Raw genomic sequence first — 19,875 nt, 5'->3', positions numbered from 1 at the left:
AATGCAAAAAATCGTAAGAAAAAAATTATTCTCTGCCAATGTATACTTCGCATATTTTTAAAAATGAATACTTGTGTATTAAAGAAAAAAAAATATTCTGAGTATAAAATTTCAAAAATAAAAAATACATTAAAAATGACTATGTTATGGTGGAGTACGATAAGACAATAAGACTCATTATCAATTTAATGAGAATGTTTGTTTCACGGATTTAAAAAAATAATCAAATGAGATGAATGTAATAGTAAAGAATTTATCGTTTTTATTAATGTTATTAAATAAACCGAGAAAATTAAAACAGAAATGTAACATATTTGAAAATTATTAATTTCAGTCGTTCTTTACTGAGAGCTAACTTCATTCATTGATGTTATAAAATTATTTTATCCCGATGAAGGTTAAATACGATTATTGAAAAATGATTGTCCAACGCGTTAAATATGTTTCAAAGCGAATAATGGTACTTTCCGTCTCATATTCGAACCATAAAATTTGATCTTTCAACGACACGATACTCTTCTCTTAATAATACGATTCTCGAAGAGAGCGCGAGATTTTGGTGAAACAATGGCACGCTCAAATACCGAAGGACTCGCTTTCGATAATATCCATTGTTCATGCGAAAATTCAATCGAAGAGACTGCCAAAGGCATCGCACAATCGGTTAGCTGGTGCTCGTATTCCGATAAAAAAGTAATGCATGAGTAACGAGCTAATAGAAATGTAAATGATGGTAAATTTAAAATTCAATTTAGGGAAAACTCTATGAATGCCTTGAACGATAACAGTTTTAAGTCGTAAGTACGACTTCGATCGAAAGTAAACGTTTAGTTCGATATTTTTTTAATGCGTCTCCAATCGTCGCGGTTCTGTTTTATTCTTCTGTTTTTCTTTTTTTACAGATTCTTTTCCTAACCAAATAGATCATTTAAATTTGCGAATTTCGAATGGTCGTAAATAGTTCAAGATTTTAATTTGTTAGGACGGAAAATCACTTTGTAAAAACGTCAAGGGTTTATTAGCACGATAAATTAGAAGTTTAACAAATTCATACCGTCGCACTCATTTCTTTTTTCACGAACTAATAAAAGAATATGTCGATTCATATAAAAAAAGAAAAAGAAAAAAAAAGAAATATCGACGTAATAAAAAAAAAAAGAACAGTTTATCAAAATATTGGATGTTTGATACATGGTACAAATTTTTAACAATGATATTCGTTCTCATCACGATGATGGTGAATTAATTAAAAATTCTGATTTAATTTAATCGCTCGATCGTTCGTAAAAATGACTTTCGTCAAAGTTAGCCGCACAAAGGATACGATATTGGCGGTTGGGAGAAAAAAATTGATATCGAAGTATCGCGATAGATACATATTTGTAGTAATATATATATATATATATATATATATATATATATATATATATATATATTGTTATACAGTCACGGCATAGTCAGCACAGATACGTTACAGTGAAGTTAGAGGAAGCGTTTCGAAATAACTCATAATTACAAGTTTGTTGCAGCCTCCAGTATGTAAGCAAGTTTCAAACTGCATAGGTTAAAGGTCTACACGAAACATGGAACGTAGGAAATTTCACGGTAATTAGTCGGAAGGGTGGACCCCGCCAAAAGGTGAAGTTTCAGGGACACTCGTACGATCAAATAACTTGTCCAAGGAAAGTTATACCCGTTACTTAATGACTCGGTTCTCTAACAGCGTTCATGTTGAAACGATCTTAAAGAAGTCACTGAAAAACAAGAATTACCTTCGATGCGATTAATTAGCTCCTTCGAAATTTAATAGAAAGAACTTTTCCACTTTCAAGTCTTTTAGTTCATAATCAAAAAATAAGGTTTCTTTCTACACTCGTTTCAAAATACATTTCCTCGAAATACCGTTCTTACATGGTTCGAAAGAACAGAAGGAAATAATCGGTCTTTAGTCGATAGAAAATAATTAAATAAATAGTTACTATAGCTTATTGGGAAAAATAGAGAATTAACTAATTAACTGGAAATAATATAGAAACAATACCTACATTTAATAAATAATATATATATATGTGTGTGTGTGTAGAGAGAGAGAGAGAGAGAGAGAGAGAGAGAGAGAGAAAGAGAGGGAGGGAGAGAGAGAGAAAGAGAGAGTCGCCGGTCTAGAAAGATACTACCAACGCTTATAAAACTTGTCCAGAATCCCTCGATAAAACAGCTCCGGCAGAGGGACGTATCGGCGCGCTAGCTAGCGAGATCTCTCGCATCCATGTCGGAGGTTACCACCCTTGCACCCTTCGATTACTACGATGGGGTGCGAGTCATAGGGAGAGGCCAGTCCAAGCTGCGAACGTTCATCTCTCTTTTACACGCGAGTTTTTTAATGTGTGCATTATACGCGATTAACGTATCCATTTTTTCTTCTTCTCTTTACTCTTACATTCTTTTTATTTTTCTTCTTTTTAGTACTATTTATATTTTTATTTATCTCGTTCATTTTTATCTACTTCCACCTTTTCCGGAATCTCCACCTCTCTCACCATTACCACCATCACCACCAACACCACCACGACCATCACCTACCCCGCATTGTCGAGCTCGTGAACATCGTATCGATAGCAATCTGGTGATCACTCCGACGAGATCTGTTCAAGATGTTTAAATGTCGGCAAAGACGGCAAGAAAGGAAATGCACTTATTGGTTAGCGTCTGCGCTCTCATATTGATCTGCTGCCCGGTCTGACGTCGAGCGCACGAGTCTACGGGTGGGACCTCGACAACGCCTCCCAAAAATGTATTTTTTTTTGAGCTTTGCACGATTCATCCTTATATCGTCGATACTCTGTATCGGTAAGCGGAAACCCAATGTCGACGGTCGAACGAAATTGTTATATTAAAAAAATAAAAATGTATTTTTCGATTATCACATAAACGAGTCAAACAAACCATTTCGTAGGTCTCTGCTCCGAAGATGAGGAGAGGTTGGTACGAGATCTCTTTAGAGGGTATAACAAGCTGATCAGACCTGTCCAAAATATGACGGAGAAGGTGCACGTCAAATTTGGACTTGCCTTCGTTCAGCTTATCAACGTGGTGAGTTCGATAATTTTTTTTTTTTAAATCGAACGACGACGTTTCTTCGTTTCTTCCTTTTCTTTCCTTCTCTCTTCCCTCTTTCGCTCGACGTTCCTTTCGTTTAAGGATCAAAACTGGTAAGCGTTGAAATATTTTGATGAAATAACTCGCGTAACTCGCACAACGAAATATTATTTTCAGAATGAGAAAAATCAGATCATGAAATCGAACGTATGGTTGAGATTCGTATGGATGGATTATCAATTGCAATGGGATGAAGCGGATTATGGTGGCATTGGAGTACTCAGGTTACCGCCCGATAAAGTATGGAAGCCGGATATAGTATTGTTCAACAAGTAAGCCCGACTATAAATATGTTTAGAAAGGCTTTAGAAAGCTTCTTTCCGGATTAACCTTCACCATGAAAATTGCTAAACCTATACACGTATATTATCAATAGATGTATACACACATATATACATATGCGTATGTTTGTGTATTCTGATGAATTGTGCATGTATGTCATTTCAGTGCCGATGGTAATTACGAGGTACGTTACAAAAGTAACGTTTTGATTTATCCTAATGGCGAAGTACTTTGGGTACCACCAGCGATCTATCAAAGTTCTTGCACCATCGACGTCACCTATTTTCCGTTCGATCAACAAACATGTATTATGAAGTTTGGTTCGTGGACATTCAATGGCGATCAGGTATCCTTAGCTCTTTACAACGACAAAAGCTTCGTCGACCTCTCAGATTACTGGAAAAGCGGTACCTGGGATATAATCAGTGTGCCAGCTTACTTGAATACCTATCAGAGCGAGTTACCAACCGAAACGGATATCACGTTCTACATCATAATACGACGAAAAACGCTCTTCTATACAGTGAATTTGATCTTGCCTACAGTTCTGATCTCCTTTCTTTGCGTTTTGGTCTTTTACTTACCTGCGGAAGCTGGTGAAAAGGTGACACTCGGTATAAGTATTCTCTTATCATTGGTTGTGTTCCTTTTGCTGGTTAGCAAGATCCTACCACCCACGTCTCTCGTATTACCGCTGATAGCCAAGTATCTTCTTTTTACTTTCATCATGAATACCGTTAGTATCCTGGTAACCGTGATCATTATAAATTGGAATTTCCGTGGGCCACGTACTCACAGGATGCCGCAAATGATACGAAGACTCTTTCTAAAGTATCTACCGAGGATTCTTTTGATGCGACGACCGAAAAAGACGCGTCTCAGATGGATGATGGAGAACCCAAGCGTAACCATGCCATCCTCGACTTATTCCGGTAGCCCTACGGAATTGCCAAAACATCTGCCATCCTCTTTGACGAAGAGTAAGATGGAAGTGATGGAGTTATCCGATCTACATCATCCAAATTGTAAGATCAATCGAAAGGTTCATCATACGACAAGCGGCTCGAGTGCAGCAGGTGCTGGTGAGGCTCTTGGCGACAGAAGAGGATCCGAAAGTTCTGATTCTATTCTTCTAAGTCCTGAAGCTAGCAAGGCTACCGAGGCAGTCGAATTCATTGCTGAGCATCTTAGAAACGAAGACTTGTATATACAGGTGAGCCGATATTCTCCTTTTTCCTACAGTTACGACACGTTGTTTTCTCTTCATTCAAATCTTTCGTTTCTCCATCTTTCTTTCTTTTTTTCTTTTTTGTTCTCTTTAGACAAGGGAAGATTGGAAATACGTCGCGATGGTGATAGATCGATTACAGCTTTACACCTTCTTCTTAGTCACCACAGCTGGCACCATAGGGATCCTGATGGACGCACCCCATATTTTCGAGTATGTGGACCAGGATCATATTATAGAGATTTATCGCGGCAAATAACTGCTTTATCCATTCTGTCGTATATTTTTCTTCGCCGACTTTCGACGATCATCAACGACGAAGAAAATCCTTTTTTACCATCAAACGCGTATTTGATCGCTGAGATGTTCTGTCTAATATTTCTAGAAAATGCGAAAATGCGAAATAATCATATAACGGGCGTTCGCCTAATTTTCGTACGAACGATGGCATACGAACTCGTGATGAGATGGTCTCGTTGAGATTACGGGACGAACACTCGTATTGTTTGTTAGGAGGTCCAAGAAATTTCATCGAGAGTGCTCTCTCGTTTTTTTCTTTAGAATAAACAAAATTACGAAGCCAATATAACTGCCCTAAGGAGTCTTATTAAACCAAACGGCAATATATACATACATATATATACGGCAATTTTTTAATTAGACGCTCGCTTCTTTTCTTTATGCTAATCATTCTAACGGTAATACAAGGATACAAGTGATAGAGGCTTAAGAATCTGTTTTTTTTTCTTTCTTCTTTTTTCTCTTTTATTTCTCTTTCCTTTTTTAACATCTCTAAGAATTGAAGCGAAAATCCATCAACGATTATCTCTTAGATATTCGTTGATCATGGATCGAGAGTGAAAATGCGGAATATTGATTACGAAGAATGACAATTTTCAAGGAGAAAAAAAAATATCGTTAAAGCTATTTATTGTAGTTGCCTCTACTGTTATCGTCTTCCCTAAATGCTACTGATCTTTCATACGTTTCGTCCCGCGAACTTGAGGAATCGAATCAGAAGTAAAAAAAAAAAAAATAAACGATGTTTGTTGATGTTTATCTTCTGTCTTTCTCGATTGCCTCTGTTTTTTGTCATTGAGAGGACATCTTGAAACAGGAACGCATTAGTATCTCGTCGTCAAAATATAATTTTTCAAATATATATTATAATAAGCGTATAATATGTAATATCTAACGATAAAACGATATATTTTCTATGTCGTTGAACCAATTTTGTTGCATCGATTTCATCATTATAAAGAAGAATGAAGGAAACTAAGAAACGATATTTAAATTAAATTTTGACTCGTACGTATAACGTAATGACGAAATCGTATCCGAATGAAATGAAACATAACTTTTATCAAATAGACGAGCCAAGAAAGACGAATGAATTTGAAGCGTAATGTTTAGTAATTAATTGATAGAAATAGAAAGGAAAATATAAATGGTGGACGTGAAGAGATTGATTATATTATTCGTCGATAATGTGCTGATCGAAACAGACCATACTAAATAGCTTTATAAACGCACACATTAGAAGCACAATGTCACGACCCTGCGTACTTTTATTTGTCGTTAGAATATCGTACGTATTCGTACAAACATATACTACTCTTACATATAAACCGTAATAATTGCATCCATATTGTACAGAAGATTGTTAAACGGTCATGTTTTCTCTAATAGAATGTTCGTCCCTCGTAAAGAAAGAAAGAAAGAAAGAAAGAAAGAAAGAAAGAAAAAAAGAAAGAAAGAAGGATGAAGAGGAATGAATGAATGAATGAATGAAAAAGAAGAAGAAGAAGAAGGAAAAGAAATGTTCAAGTCGTTGATTTTATCGGATATGTTATAGCATCTCTGGTGCCTCGAAATTTATCCCGTTTTCTATATCGATAACGATATAGAAAAAAGAGAAGAGAAAAATAAGGAAAACTTTTTGTAAATATATAGAGAGTGCTTCGTTTGATTTGCAGAAACGATAATTATTAGCGATTATGCTTATCAATCATTAACGAACCATTCTCGTAATCCCATTGTAAATGCCATTTCGTCTCTATTGTCGATCAATCAGAGGTATAATAAAATAATTCTTCGGCATGACCCATATATAAGGATATATATATATATATATATATATATATATATATATATATATATATATATATATATATATTGTACTACGAATTGAATTCGTTTAAAAATCTTCGGAAGTATTTGAAAATCTTCCCCACCTATGATTAGCGTGTATCGCGTCGACGTTCTAACGATCGAACATTTTGTAAAGCTCTTTTTCTTTCTTTCTTTCTTTCTTTTTTTTTTTAATATTATGTGTCTCTCTTTAAAATAATATTGTGTCTCTCCTTACCTTACCTATATCGTATAGGATTCAATAAGAGCTTGCTGAAGAATGATTAATCGTTAGATCGTCGACTCCTCTTGGATAGTGTGCCATGCGTCTTCCTCAAAGAAATACAATAATTAGAATGTAGACATCAGATATATAAGCTGACTAGGTTTTGTGCTACCTGCCGACATTTGATTCCTTTTGAGATTCTCGCTTAAATGAAACGAGTATTTTTCTTTATATGCGTTCTTAATACGTTTTTTTAGAAACCAATCGAGACCAATTTCTGCCGACGATATGCGAGTATAAAAACAAATTTGGAAGTAGAATAACGGGAATATTTGTTATTTTCAAAGGGGGTACCTCGTTCGGTTAAATTAAATATAAGTATGTTATCTTGAACGTTTGACGAACAACGGCACAATTCCTAGTGGTTTAAACTGTGTTTGTTGTTAAGTAAATAATAAAATGAAAGACAAAGTATGAAGGTATGCTCTGTGTGTAATAAGATGAGCCAGACTTATATCTGCGCAAAACTGAATTCCTTTTATCTAATAGAGAAAAAGATGATCGTATTATTGAATGTATATCAGTTTACGTTACATGTAAGCAAGAAAACTAAGTCGAAGATTTGTACTTTATTATGCATGATGTATATTATGCCCGTACATAACATTAATTTGTTAGTTAATAAAGATGTTATTATATTAAGGAACCAACCATGAATAATTCTTTTTACGAGAAAATAAAGTCGGATCAATTTAATCGAATCTTATCCTTTTTTACTTAGATATCTCGTACTAAATCACCTTGGATATTTACAAGTTTTACTCACCTTTTAAAATTTATTTTATATCATTATTATTTTTATTACAATCTATTTCATGTCGTTTCGCCGGTCTATCCGTTAATAATAGGTAAGTATTTATATTTCTTTTATTTTATTTTTTTTTTTAGCAACGGATCGCGATTATTACATTGGAACGGGCGTCACGTGCATACGCGAAAGAAAGTAAAAAAGAAGGAAATGGAAGACGTTTATTTTCATTTCATTTATTTCAACAATTTCATAATAACGTAATAATGGTAATAATATTACAATGCGGCGATTATGTGCTCACCAGTTAACAGGGATTCTCATATCGATCAACGTTTTTTTTCTGCCTCGAAAAAGAGCCCAGCATAGAAATATAACAAATGTTTTTCATTAATCTTGTTTGTCACCTTCAATATGAATTTACTATTGTTAGACCAGGCTATTGTCGAGGCATAATTAAAAGTCAAGTGAGATCGGGGTGAGTCAGTTCAATCGCATCGTCCCACCAGGGTCCAAACGGGAAAAAAGTAGTGATGGTAGTAATAGTAGTAGTGGTAGTAGTAGTAGAGTAGTAGTAGTAGTAGTAGTAGTAGTAGTAGTAGTAGTAGTAGTAGTAGTAATAGTAGTAGTAGTAGTAGTAATAGTATTAGTAGTAGTAATAGTAGTAGTAGTAGTAGTAGTAGTTAATAGTCATTCGTATTTTTGTTTTCTTTTCCTTCTTTTCTCGTTCAGTTGAACTAACTATTTGGCGTTCTTCCTCTTCTAGAATTCTCGGGATACGCCCATTTTTTATTAAATGATTACACTTGCGGCATCATTGTAAACGCATCGACGATTGATGTAACGGTGGACAATATAGGAGACGATTTTTTTCTTTAAAGTATATAGGGGAATAATGTTATTAGGTATTAGAAGAGATAGATCGTGTCAATATATAATCGGTCTCTTTAATAGTCACATGTCTTCGTGTATATATGTTTATGTATGCGTGTACATGTGTGTAAGAGTGTGTATATTTTTTTCAGCACTTCTTTCATTTAAAATTCATAGGTTAGTTTAAGATAATTAGGTTTTTTTTCTTTTTTTTTTTCTTTTCTTTTTTTCGTTAGTTTAGAGAGAAAATGATTTCGATAAAGTTGACCCTAACTTCTAACAAATCTACCTTGAATCGCCCCTATAATTACTGTCAAAGTATTAACTACGTCTCTATTGATTACAGGCTAGCTTTAATATTCAGTTAATTGATTATTAATTTTTTTGGTTTATACGAATATGATCTTTAGCATTCAATAGTTTAAATATGTATAGATTATGTTTAATGGTACACGTTTAATCATTCCAGTTTTCATTAAATTTAGCGATTATTCTCTCGTTATCTTTTCTTCTTTTCTTGCCACTTCTTTTATTCCTTTTTACCTTTCATTTCTTATTCTTTCATCTCTGAGACGTTCGGTTTTACATCACTTATATATCTTTCCTTCGATAAATCAGATTTCGTTTCGCTGGATAACGGAGTTTCCGCATTTTGCACGTAGTGAGCTAGCGTGATAGTTCAAAAAATGAAAAGAACGAGAATTGCCTGTTGAAAAAATGATTACAACTTGTCTGCTTCGTTTTTCGTTTTATCTTCTTTTTTTTCTTTTTTCTTTTTGTTCTTTTATCTTTTTAAATACCGCTTTTCGTTTACAAATAACTCCCTTTTGTAAAAATCGCTTTAAATTCAATTTATGGCTGTGACGTGTTTATTCGTTCGTTCGTTTGTTCGTACGTTTGTTCGTTCGTTCGTTCGTTCGTATGTTCGTTCGTTCGTTCATTCGTTCGTTCGTTCGTTCGTTCGTTCGTTCGTTCGTTCGTTCGTTCGTTCGTTCGTTCGTTCGTTCGTTCGTTCGTTCGTACGTCCGTTCGTTCGTTCGTTCGTTCGTTCGTTTGTTCGTACGTTCGTTCGTTCGTTCGTTCGTTCGTTCGTTCGTTCGTTCGTACGTTCGTTCGTTCGTTCGTTCGTTCGTTTGTTCGTCCATTCGTTTGTTTTCCTTTTAATTACACAAATTTTTATCTCGCTTTCTTTGTATACACGTTTCCTCATCAAGGCCAAAACCTTTCCCGATCGCGGTTATCCTAGAAAGAAGAGGACTGACACGGAATTTCATATTGCGAGCAAAGCGTAATTCGAGGCTGACAAGAAGATATTCCGTTCCTTTTTTTGGTCGCACTGCAGATGAACGAATCGAGCTCGACGCTAATTGTATTATTATTATCGATTATTTTAATCGCACGGAAAGTACACGCAAAATGAAAGCAAATGAAAGTGGGTAGAAACGTGGAAGAAAATCGTCACGTGAAATAATGAATCGATAAGCAAGAAAGGAGAATAAAAGTGAAAAAAGGAGAAAGCGAAAAGGAAAGAAGAAGAGAAAAAAAGAAAAAGAAAAATAAAAAGCATACAATAAAATCAATGGTTGCTATATAAAAAAAATTTCTTATTATAAACAGCCGTGCGTTTTCCTTTCTCTATTCCCTAGAAATACCTTTTCGTATACTCTTCTCTTCATCCTCGCATTTGGCTAGTTAACGTTTCTATGCGATTTCGCGCATTCGTTTGAAGTAAGCTATAAAGATTTGGCACTTGAAAACTCGCGTCTCACCTAATCGGTTTAATTCTAATTATACTCGCTGCTCATTAAAAGCACGCGCGCGTTTTTCATTGTTAATAAATCGACCGTTTGGCATTGATCATTTGATTAGCATTAGGTATTAATTAGAGACGATTTAACAATCACGTCACGATTAGTCGAAATTACCGAGTGAGAAAATTTCGAAAATGGATCGTCGTTCTCTTTTATTATATCCACAGGACGATCGATAAACTATATTTGGATAATTATAATCGACCGATTTTCGATAAGAGACACGATGGATGAACGTTGCGTTTTGCTTATCTTATTTAACATTTTTTTCCTCAAATATACGAACATCGATCCTTGACGCTTTTTGGAATTCATTAACGTTTTTATTATTTTCGCGTATACAGGCTGTACGAAATTACATTATCGGTGAAAAATGCGTAGAGAATCACGAAAAATCGTTGAAGAACGTTTCTCGAATTTAATCTTCGTAACAACTTAAACGAAGATGAATAATTACGAATTACATATTTCTCGAATAGCTCACTTTTCTCAACTTCTTCGTCGATAATTACGAGTCGTTTGAAATTTTCTGCATACACCAATATGTTTCTAATTATTTTTCCTAGTACTTTCCATCATATCCTTAAAAAAATTACACTCTCGTATTCCTTGGATCACAGTACTATCACAATGGACTTTCGCATGCGAAATAAGTATTAAAAATATTGTTCAATACTTTTACGACAACATAAATTTACGATGAAAAGTACCGTAAAGAATCAGAAGAAACATCGACTCATCGCTCCTGCCAATTTATTTATAATATTTACGAATTTGATTTGTAATTTAGGTATTCGGACAGTTCCTCAAACATCATTCGCGCATTTTTATCGATGGTAATTTATTCATCCTGCATATAATATATTTCTCTGTATAGTTTTTTTTCGTATAATATATATATATATATATGTATTTATATATATATGTATATATATATATATGTATGTATATGTACGTATGTATAAAGAACGGTCAATCAAGAATGGAAAATCGCTGATAAATCCTTCAAACGTCTCGACTGATCTATTCGAGCTTTTTCCGAGCTGACCTAATGCCTTTTCTAAATATTTGAAAAGCCTAACTTGTCTCTCTTAAAAGCTTAAATACGATTAAATTTCTTTCGCTGTTCGAGTCGACGTGAGTTTCCATTTATTCGACGATCTAAAATATAACGAAGATCGTTTGTAAAGTTACGAATCGATTCATTAAAGTTTAATAAAAAGTGACAAATTAATTGAATTTTGTTCACGAATTAATTAGGAAATCAATTTACAATGCATGAAATTTATTGGAACGTTTTCAATCGTGTTAAAGTTTCCAACGAATCGATTACGTTCGATTGCACAATTTAATTCATCGTCATTGTATCTACTTACTCTCACGAACGAAAGAAACTTTTATAATTTTACGTATTAGTGTATTAATGCGATACTTGGAGACTAATGGCGGAAGACATTGGCGTGCTATAATACAATAGACCTTATTACGATAAGATATAAAGCGATCGATTAATCGAAACGTCACATTGGTTATCGATCTCATTTTTTTTAACGTCTTGCAATTTAATTTCATATCCTCTTTAATCTTTTTCTCTTTTTCTTTAGATCGAGACTTTCCTTCACTTTTTAGATATTAGATAAGTATCTGATATTTAAACGTCTGAATATATTTCTAATATTTCGATTATTTAAGAAAAGATCCTTATATGTAACATTATATCTTGAACACATTTTATAAAGTTATCTTATTTCAACGATAGATTCGACCAATTTGCAATATCAGATTCATCAATCATGATAAAATATATAGTTAGCATTGATCGACATTGAATCAATGATGAGAATCATCGTGGAATCGACGTCGTTCGCTGTGTTAGATCGATGTTATATTCTACGCGTTGAATCTCTCTCTCGTTACGTGCTGGATTAGATATTAGGAGTACCGAAACACGTACTTACATAGATACGTATAATCCTCGTTAGGTGTTGATTGCAATACGTTAAATCACGATGATTGGATCGAAACAAGCAACGTGCAACAGAGATAATCATTGTTTTCATTTTATCAGTTAAATCGCGTCGACACCTAATCGTCATCGTAACTTTTCGGAATTCGAAAGATTGTCTTTTAGTTGATTGACTGAAATTTCTAACGACGAGTTAACGCGCGTATCGCCAGAATCTTAAAAAAAAAAACGGATCTTTAAAAAAAAAAAAAAGAAAGAAAAAATAAATAATTAAAAAAACACGTTTAATTTCCCTCCGAAAGAAAAATTTACAAAATATCTCTTTAGTACGTATCACGGAATCGAAAATACGAAAATACGAATCAGATTTACGTCGAGATTCGAATTTTGTTTGTTTGTTTGTTTGTTTGTTCGTTTGTTTTATTTTTTTATTTGCTTTTTCTTTGTTATTTTTAAACAGGCGTTTCGATCTCGATCACTTTTAATGTGAGCCGAACGGGGCACCCTTTTTTTAAACGTTTTTTACATCCTCATTCGATCTCTATCTCTCTCTCTCTCTCTCTCCCTCTCTCTCTCTCTCTCTTTTTTCGCTTTTCTCGCATCGAAAACGCGCTCGATCGATAGATAAGCGAGACGTTCGAAAGATCACGGCATCGTTTATTCCCGCCAATCTCTTTCTCTTTTTTTCCCTTTTTTTTTATCCACACATTTCGCTTCACCCTATCTCGACATCTGCGCTACACTACGATCCTTAGAGCGTGTCGATCCCTCCTCTATTTCCCCTTCTTTCTTTACCATTATCTATATTCAACCTTGAAAACAATACTTTATAGAGATCACGTTAACTGTACCTGAACGCCGTAAAAAGAAAACTTCAACACTTTATACAGGCAGAGAATTTCTTTTTTATCTCTATTAATAAATACTATTATCATTATCGTTATCATTATTGTAATTGTTATCATTATTACTATTATTATTATGATTATTATTTAATATTTATTATTATTATTATTAATATTATCATTATTGTTGTTATTATTATTATTATTTTTGTTTAAATGTAATAATATTACTAACTCTATCGTTATTATTAATATTATTATTATTATTAATGATTTATGATTTATTCTTTATTCTTTATTATTTATTATTCATTATTATTATTATTATTATTATTATTATTATTATTATTATTATTATTATTATTATTATCATTATTATAAGGTTTATCGTTTATATAACAAACTCGCGTGTGTCACCATTGGACAAGACAGGCTGAGTTATTATTCTTCTCCGTTTTATTTATTTTAAAGGCTCCAGTTCCGTCATTTACTTCCTTCTAATTCATTCTAAATCTATTCATATTACCGTCTTCATTTCCGATTATTAATGATATATCATCTTTCTTTAATACTTATGAAAAATGTATTTAGCGTCTAACTTTAGCGCGATTCCTTTTAAATAACAGATTTGCCGTTCGGTTTGAGAAGGTGGAAACGATTCGTTCTACCCTACCTCCCTGTCCTTTAAATATATTCAAAATCGAACTATTATTTTTTATTTGATATACTTCATCATGTATGCGTGTGCGTGTACCTACACACATATATATATAGACACACACACACATATATATACGCTGACGATCCACGCGGAATGAAGATTTTTTTTTTGAGAAATTCTCTCTTTTTAGATCATTGTTTTCTTTCTTTTTTTTCCGCACATCGAACGAGATGACAAAAAATTTATTCGTATGCTCTTCCTGAGTCGTCTAGGAAAATGAAATTTTATTGGGATCGCGCAAAAATTGTTCTCTCTCAGTGCCAACTTCCTTGCTTCATCTTCGAAATTATTCGTATATACGTATATATTCGAATTCGTGCAACACACGTGGCATATATAATATATTCACTTTGATCATTTCTTCCTTATTTCGTCGTTTTCCTTTTCCTCTCTCTTATTATTCATATCACGTAATCGCTCTAATAACAAGATTTTATAATATTATTTTTATTTGTCTTATAATATCTATATATATATAGATATATATCTCAACGTACAGAATAATATAACTTCTCAGTCAAATCGACGGTACCCTGTGTGATAAGTAGTAGTAAGCGATTGATTAAACTAAATACTAATTTCAGATTAATATCCTGGATAACAGCGAAGGACCGTGGTTATCGCATATTTCTCATCTTAATACATCTCGTTCGCCCATCTAAGTTCGTTCTAAAACGAAATTATCTATCGAAAATATCTGTAATAATCTTTTCTTTTTTTCTCTTTTTTCTTCCTTTTTTCCTTTTTTTTTTTTTTTAATTCGCTTCAATTTGATACGTCGATTAATGTGAATTAGTGTGTACGTTGTCGATTATCTTTTCTTTTTCTTTTTTTTTTTTGAATTTTTTCTTTAACTTTTTTTCGTTTATCTTTTAAATATTTAACAACAATAAAGGGAAAGAATAAGGCGGAATCGCATGGAAAATCTTCAACCGGACTTTCGCTTCCACCATCTCGAACTCCGGCAAATGTTCGCGGAGAACAAAAAGATGGAACAGTTTTTCGTTTCCCTATTTCTTTATCTTCTTTTTCTTTCGTTATTTCTTCGTCGTCCCTTTGAAAACAATGAGAATAAAGATTTACTTCTTGAAACGTTTTCTTTTTATGTTTTCCTTTTCCTTTTTTATTTCGCAAGATTGCAAAGTGTTGCGGAACTTTCAGGATACTACGAAACTGGTAATTATTTTTCTCCCTTTCTTTCTTTCCTTCTTTTTTCCTTTCTTTTTTCCTTGTTTTTCTTTTTTCTTTTTACCATGTCGATCATCACAGCTGTTCCTAAGAATAATATAGCACGTATGCTAATATATGTATGTATGTATATATAATAATTCATCGCTTTTAAAACATTTTTCCTCCTTCGTAATAATCCCTCTTTATAACTCTTTTCTCTTCTCTAACTAACGAGACTCGTAGAGGTAACCATATTAATTTTTTTACATCTTTTATGTTTTCTTTTTTTCTTTTTTTTTTTTTCTCTTCATACTTAACTACGTACATATTATTTTAGCGAATTCTCGGCGATCGCACTTTTACGAGATAATAATTTAGTCGGTTCATTTGAAGATCTAAAAATGCGCGCTCGCCCAACGATCAAATCGAATACCGAACAATTATCGTTCTCGCTTCCATTTACTTAATCTCTCTTAATCTGTCGCACTGTCTCTCTCTCTCTCTCGCTCTCGCTCTCTTTCGTTCCGTTAATATACATACTCTACATTTAATCGATTCTTTAATATCATTTAACAGTTTTGTTTTATTAATATTGTAACTTTTAATAATATTTAAAAGATAACTTGTGATTGGTTGTCGCGTCAATGCCAATGGCCAAAATGTACAATACGATTAAAGTTTATATTCGTAACATCGTCTTCTCCCCCAACAACGCCAGCCTACGGAGACTATCCGAAAAACAATGTGGATTATTTATAATTATTATTGTTATGTTGCCATATATTTTTTTTTGTGTATCCTATCGAGAATATATTCGATAATAATCGCTCGATCGACACTCGAACTCTTTTCTAATTCCTCGCTTAAACGCGCTCGACGATCGTACTTACTACTCCTTTTTTGGAAATTTGTCGTAATTCCTTCCCCCACATGCTCGCGAGATCGTTTCTTTTCTCTCGAAGAAAGGACATTAATCGTCCTCGATTAAGACTTGAAATTCTTTTAATAGCAATAATATATTTTAAATTGCGATAAGCCATTAAATTCGCTTTTAAATTAATAATATACAATTTATCAGTAACGATCATCGTTGAAATTTTCCTTTCCTTATTTATTATCACTTTTTAGATAATCTCGTTTTGGACGAATGAAATAAAAGAAACGTTCGCGGGAGCGACAGCGGAAGTTAATAAATAAACATTTCGCGACCAAAGAAAGACGGCAATTCCGAGTTAAAACAAAATATCTATGTTGATTTTGTTCGAGATTTATCATCATTGTTCATAACGTTCATCACGCGCTAAGGCAATTCCGCTCTCTCGACGTTGGATTTCGGAACGCGAAGCCTTCGAGTTTCTTTTAATCTTCTACGAGGCGAATATTGTTTAAACAACGATATACACCCTCCTATCGTCGCTTTACTTTTACAAACGAGCTTTTTTTACGGCCCCACCCTCTCCCCCGATCTCCCTTTTCCTCATTTCTTTTTTTTGTCTTTTCTTTTCTTTTTTCTCTTTTCCTTCCTCTTATTATTTTCCCTTTCATTTCTCGTCGTATATTGACCAAAGAGAATTTGCTCGTAGTCGACAGAAATTCGAAGCAACGTTCGCGAAGGAGTATGGAAAGGGAAAGAGAATCTCTCGTGCAAAGGAAGAGTCTTCTAGTATGAAGTGCACATATTTTTTTTCTCTCTTTCTCTCTCTCTCTCTCTCTCTTTTCCTTCTTCCATCTCTTTTTCTTCTTTTCAACGAGGAGAGAGAGAGAGAGAGAGAGAGAGAGAAAGAGAGAGAGAGAGAGAGAGAGATAGATAGAGAAGTGGAACGCTTGATTCCCTCGAGAAAAAAGTGTTCGATTTCCCCTCCCCCTCACCCTCTTTCCTTCTCCTTCGCTCAAATCCCCTTCTCCCTACCAAAAAGTAAAGACAAGAAGAAAAGGAAAAGAGGAAAAAGATGAACTCGGATCCATATCTTGAACGGAGAGCGTTCCAAGTTCGAAGGGCGAATAATTCGAAAGTAGTGCGATTTAAGAAAGTAAATGTAAGCTACTTTGAAAATCACGAGGTATCGCTTGATTTCGAATTATTCGGTAAATCGAACCACCTATTTACGTATGTATGCGTGTATGTATATTTGTATGTGTGTACGTATGTACGTATTACGTACGACGAGCCGTTCGCTTCTTGAAAACTTTCGTCGGATCGCGAGCTGGAGAAAGGTAAAAGGACAAAGAAAAGAAGCGATTAAGAGGGAAGGATAAAGGGTAAAAAGATTTTTACTCGCACGCGAACCTGCATTTAACGCGTTAATAACGTCGAAAAATACGATGGTTCGCGACTGTGTGTCTTGTGTGTGTCTTGTATTTGTGTCTTCCTGTATACACGTGTATATGTATTTTTTTGCGCGTAGATTTATAAATGTCCGTGAGTATCCGTCTGTGAGTGCATATGCGGGCGAATGAGAGTGTTTCGATAGAAGGGAAAGAAAGAACGTCGCTTAAAACTAAATTATCGGGCTAAATTGCTATTCCCGTTTATATTTTTTATATCCTTCCTTACTCTCACTCTCCCTCTCTCTCTCTCTCTCTCTCTCTCTCTCTCTCTCTCTCTCTCTCTCATTCTCTCTCTTTCTTTCTTTTTTTTCTCGTTCTCTCTCACATACATTCTTCCTCTCTTACTCTCTCTCTTTCTCTCTCTTTTCTTCAATATCTTTACACTGAATGTCCCCTTACAGTCTAACAAAGAACAGTATTTATATTTGCGTTAGTGCACGCCACTTAAATCGTAGTATAAATCCCCCGTTTATTAAGTTGTCATCGATTTACTTACTAGTGATACTGATAATAAAATTCACTGGCATATTATTTGAATCACCTTGGCAGTTCATTGTGTGTATTCTGAGAGTATAATGTGTGCGCTTTGCCTTTTTACCAATTTTGACACAAGGAGCGATTTGTTTGTTTTCGTTTCTTCCTTACCATCACCGTGCGTTTCTATGTTGTCTCTGTATTGTGTATGTGTGTATGTGTGTGTGTGTTGTGCGTGCGTGCGCGTATGCATGTCTATCAGTGTTATGTGCGCGCATGTAATAGATGAGTTCAAGTCCGTCAGTCGGTCCCGTTCGTTTCCGTCCGCATATTTTTGTGTATTTTCACGTGTGCGAGCTTATTTTAATAATCTGTCCTTCCTATTTACAGCGGAAGCTAAGATCCTCAAGATCCGATCCTTCCCTCATAAGAGTCCTCGATCTTGAGCTCCTGCGTATTCGACATTTTTTCTTTGCTCCCCCTACCTCCTTTTCCTTATCCTTTCCTCCTCCTCCACCTCCTCTTCTCCTCTTTTTTCTTCTCTCTCTTCGTCTCTATTTTTCTCATCGACGTACCCATCGAATTGCTTTATTTTATCTGCATGTGTAAACATCTTGGTGTGCTCATGTGTGCGTATGTGTTCTCTTCACGCTTATACGCACGTACCCCGAAGTAGCAGTCACGAAATATTGAACGATTTCGAGGGACACGAATTCTTTTTTTTTCTTTCTTTCCTTTTTTCTGAATAATTTCAACAACAGATTTACATAGAATCTTCTACAGACATTAAACACGGATTATATTTCCGGACCGATATTCCCAGAATATTTTTCTAAAGATACGTATAAGAATGAAAATAATTATTTCGATATCGAGGATAATCCAAAGTGAAACTTAATCAATAGAAGCGCAATTTGGATTGGAAGTCAAGGAGAAAAGATGAGAAACAAGAAAAAAGAAAAGAAAAAAAAGGCGAGGGAGGAAACACGTTGGAACTATTTGATAAGCCCTTTTCAAGATATGATATAAAAACGTGATATATAACTATGGAAGAAATATCGACTGCTATCGAGGAACGTACGCGTTTGTGTGTGCTCGTATTCTCTGAGATTTCCGTTGTTCCTCCTCGTTTACCCTCTCACGATCCTACTACCACCCTCTGCGACCATCGCGTAGCCACGTACATACGTCGACTTGCTGCTTCGATAAGGTGTCCTCGTTCTCCTTTTTCCCTTACTCTTTTTCTTTCTTTCTCTTTTTTAAAAGAAACGTTACGTTTACGTGACGTAAGTCGAGATCGTAAGTTCCTTCCTGTATCGCATCCCTTCAACTTCCGCTTTTAAACGACGCGAAGCGTAAACGAGTGCTTCGAGTTCGTCAATGACGAAGAAGAAGGATCTCGCGACGAACGAAGGGAAAATAGAAGGACGAAAGGAACATCGGTTTTCCTCCTTCTCGATAGCGTTTCCTTTTTTCTTCTTCCTTCTCTTTCTTTCGATCATCTTCATCCGCTCCTCTCCATCGTATTTTTTCGCTCTCGCGATCAATCGAGCGCATTCCAGTACGGATCTTCGACGATCAACTACTGGCAGTTGCCTGGCTTTTCTGAATCACGTGACGATGATGTGCGGCGCCGATAATAGGACGGTGATGGTAGCGATGATGGTGAACAGAGTAAAAATGATTAGGCACATCCTGTCGATCACCATCGCCGCAAACTTCCAGTCGTTCGTCACCTTCGTGTTTTCCTCGTCGTTCTTTAACTGATCCGTTATCACCTGCGAAGATTAAATACGTTCAAAGATAGATCAAATATATCAACATAATCTTTAAAAATGGAACAAGGTGTAATCAAAT

General features: G+C 34.7%; 2 protein-coding genes across 4 annotated transcripts in view; one reads left to right on the top strand and one right to left on the bottom strand.

Moving 5' to 3' along the window:
- The first annotated feature begins 2,242 nt into the window (after window positions 1–2,242).
- Window positions 2,243–7,728, top strand: LOC127065754 (acetylcholine receptor subunit beta-like 1). Its single transcript, XM_050998550.1, has 5 exons — window positions 2,243–2,847; window positions 2,954–3,090; window positions 3,274–3,428; window positions 3,604–4,651; window positions 4,761–7,728. Exons 1-5 carry the CDS (start codon window positions 2,790–2,792, stop codon window positions 4,923–4,925), a joined length of 1,563 nt encoding a protein of 520 aa, XP_050854507.1. The 5' UTR covers window positions 2,243–2,789; the 3' UTR covers window positions 4,926–7,728.
- Window positions 7,729–8,757: 1,029 nt separating this feature from the next.
- Window positions 8,758–19,875, bottom strand: part of LOC127065752 (neuronal acetylcholine receptor subunit alpha-7-like) — a 137,227-nt gene continuing 126,109 nt past the window's right edge. For all 3 annotated transcript variants that reach the window (XM_050998549.1, XM_050998547.1, XM_050998548.1), the window contains one exon: window positions 8,758–19,796. In XM_050998549.1, the coding sequence (XP_050854506.1) occupies window positions 19,629–19,796 (168 nt within the window). In that variant the 3' untranslated portion in view covers window positions 8,758–19,628. The remainder of the gene's footprint in view (window positions 19,797–19,875) is intronic.

Source organism: Vespula vulgaris, chromosome 8 (assembly GCF_905475345.1).
Source record: "Vespula vulgaris chromosome 8, iyVesVulg1.1, whole genome shotgun sequence".
Lineage (NCBI taxonomy): Eukaryota > Metazoa > Arthropoda > Insecta > Hymenoptera > Vespidae > Vespula > Vespula vulgaris.
The sequence above is the reverse complement of the archived record's forward strand: the minus strand, read 5'-3'. Positions and strand labels throughout refer to the sequence as shown.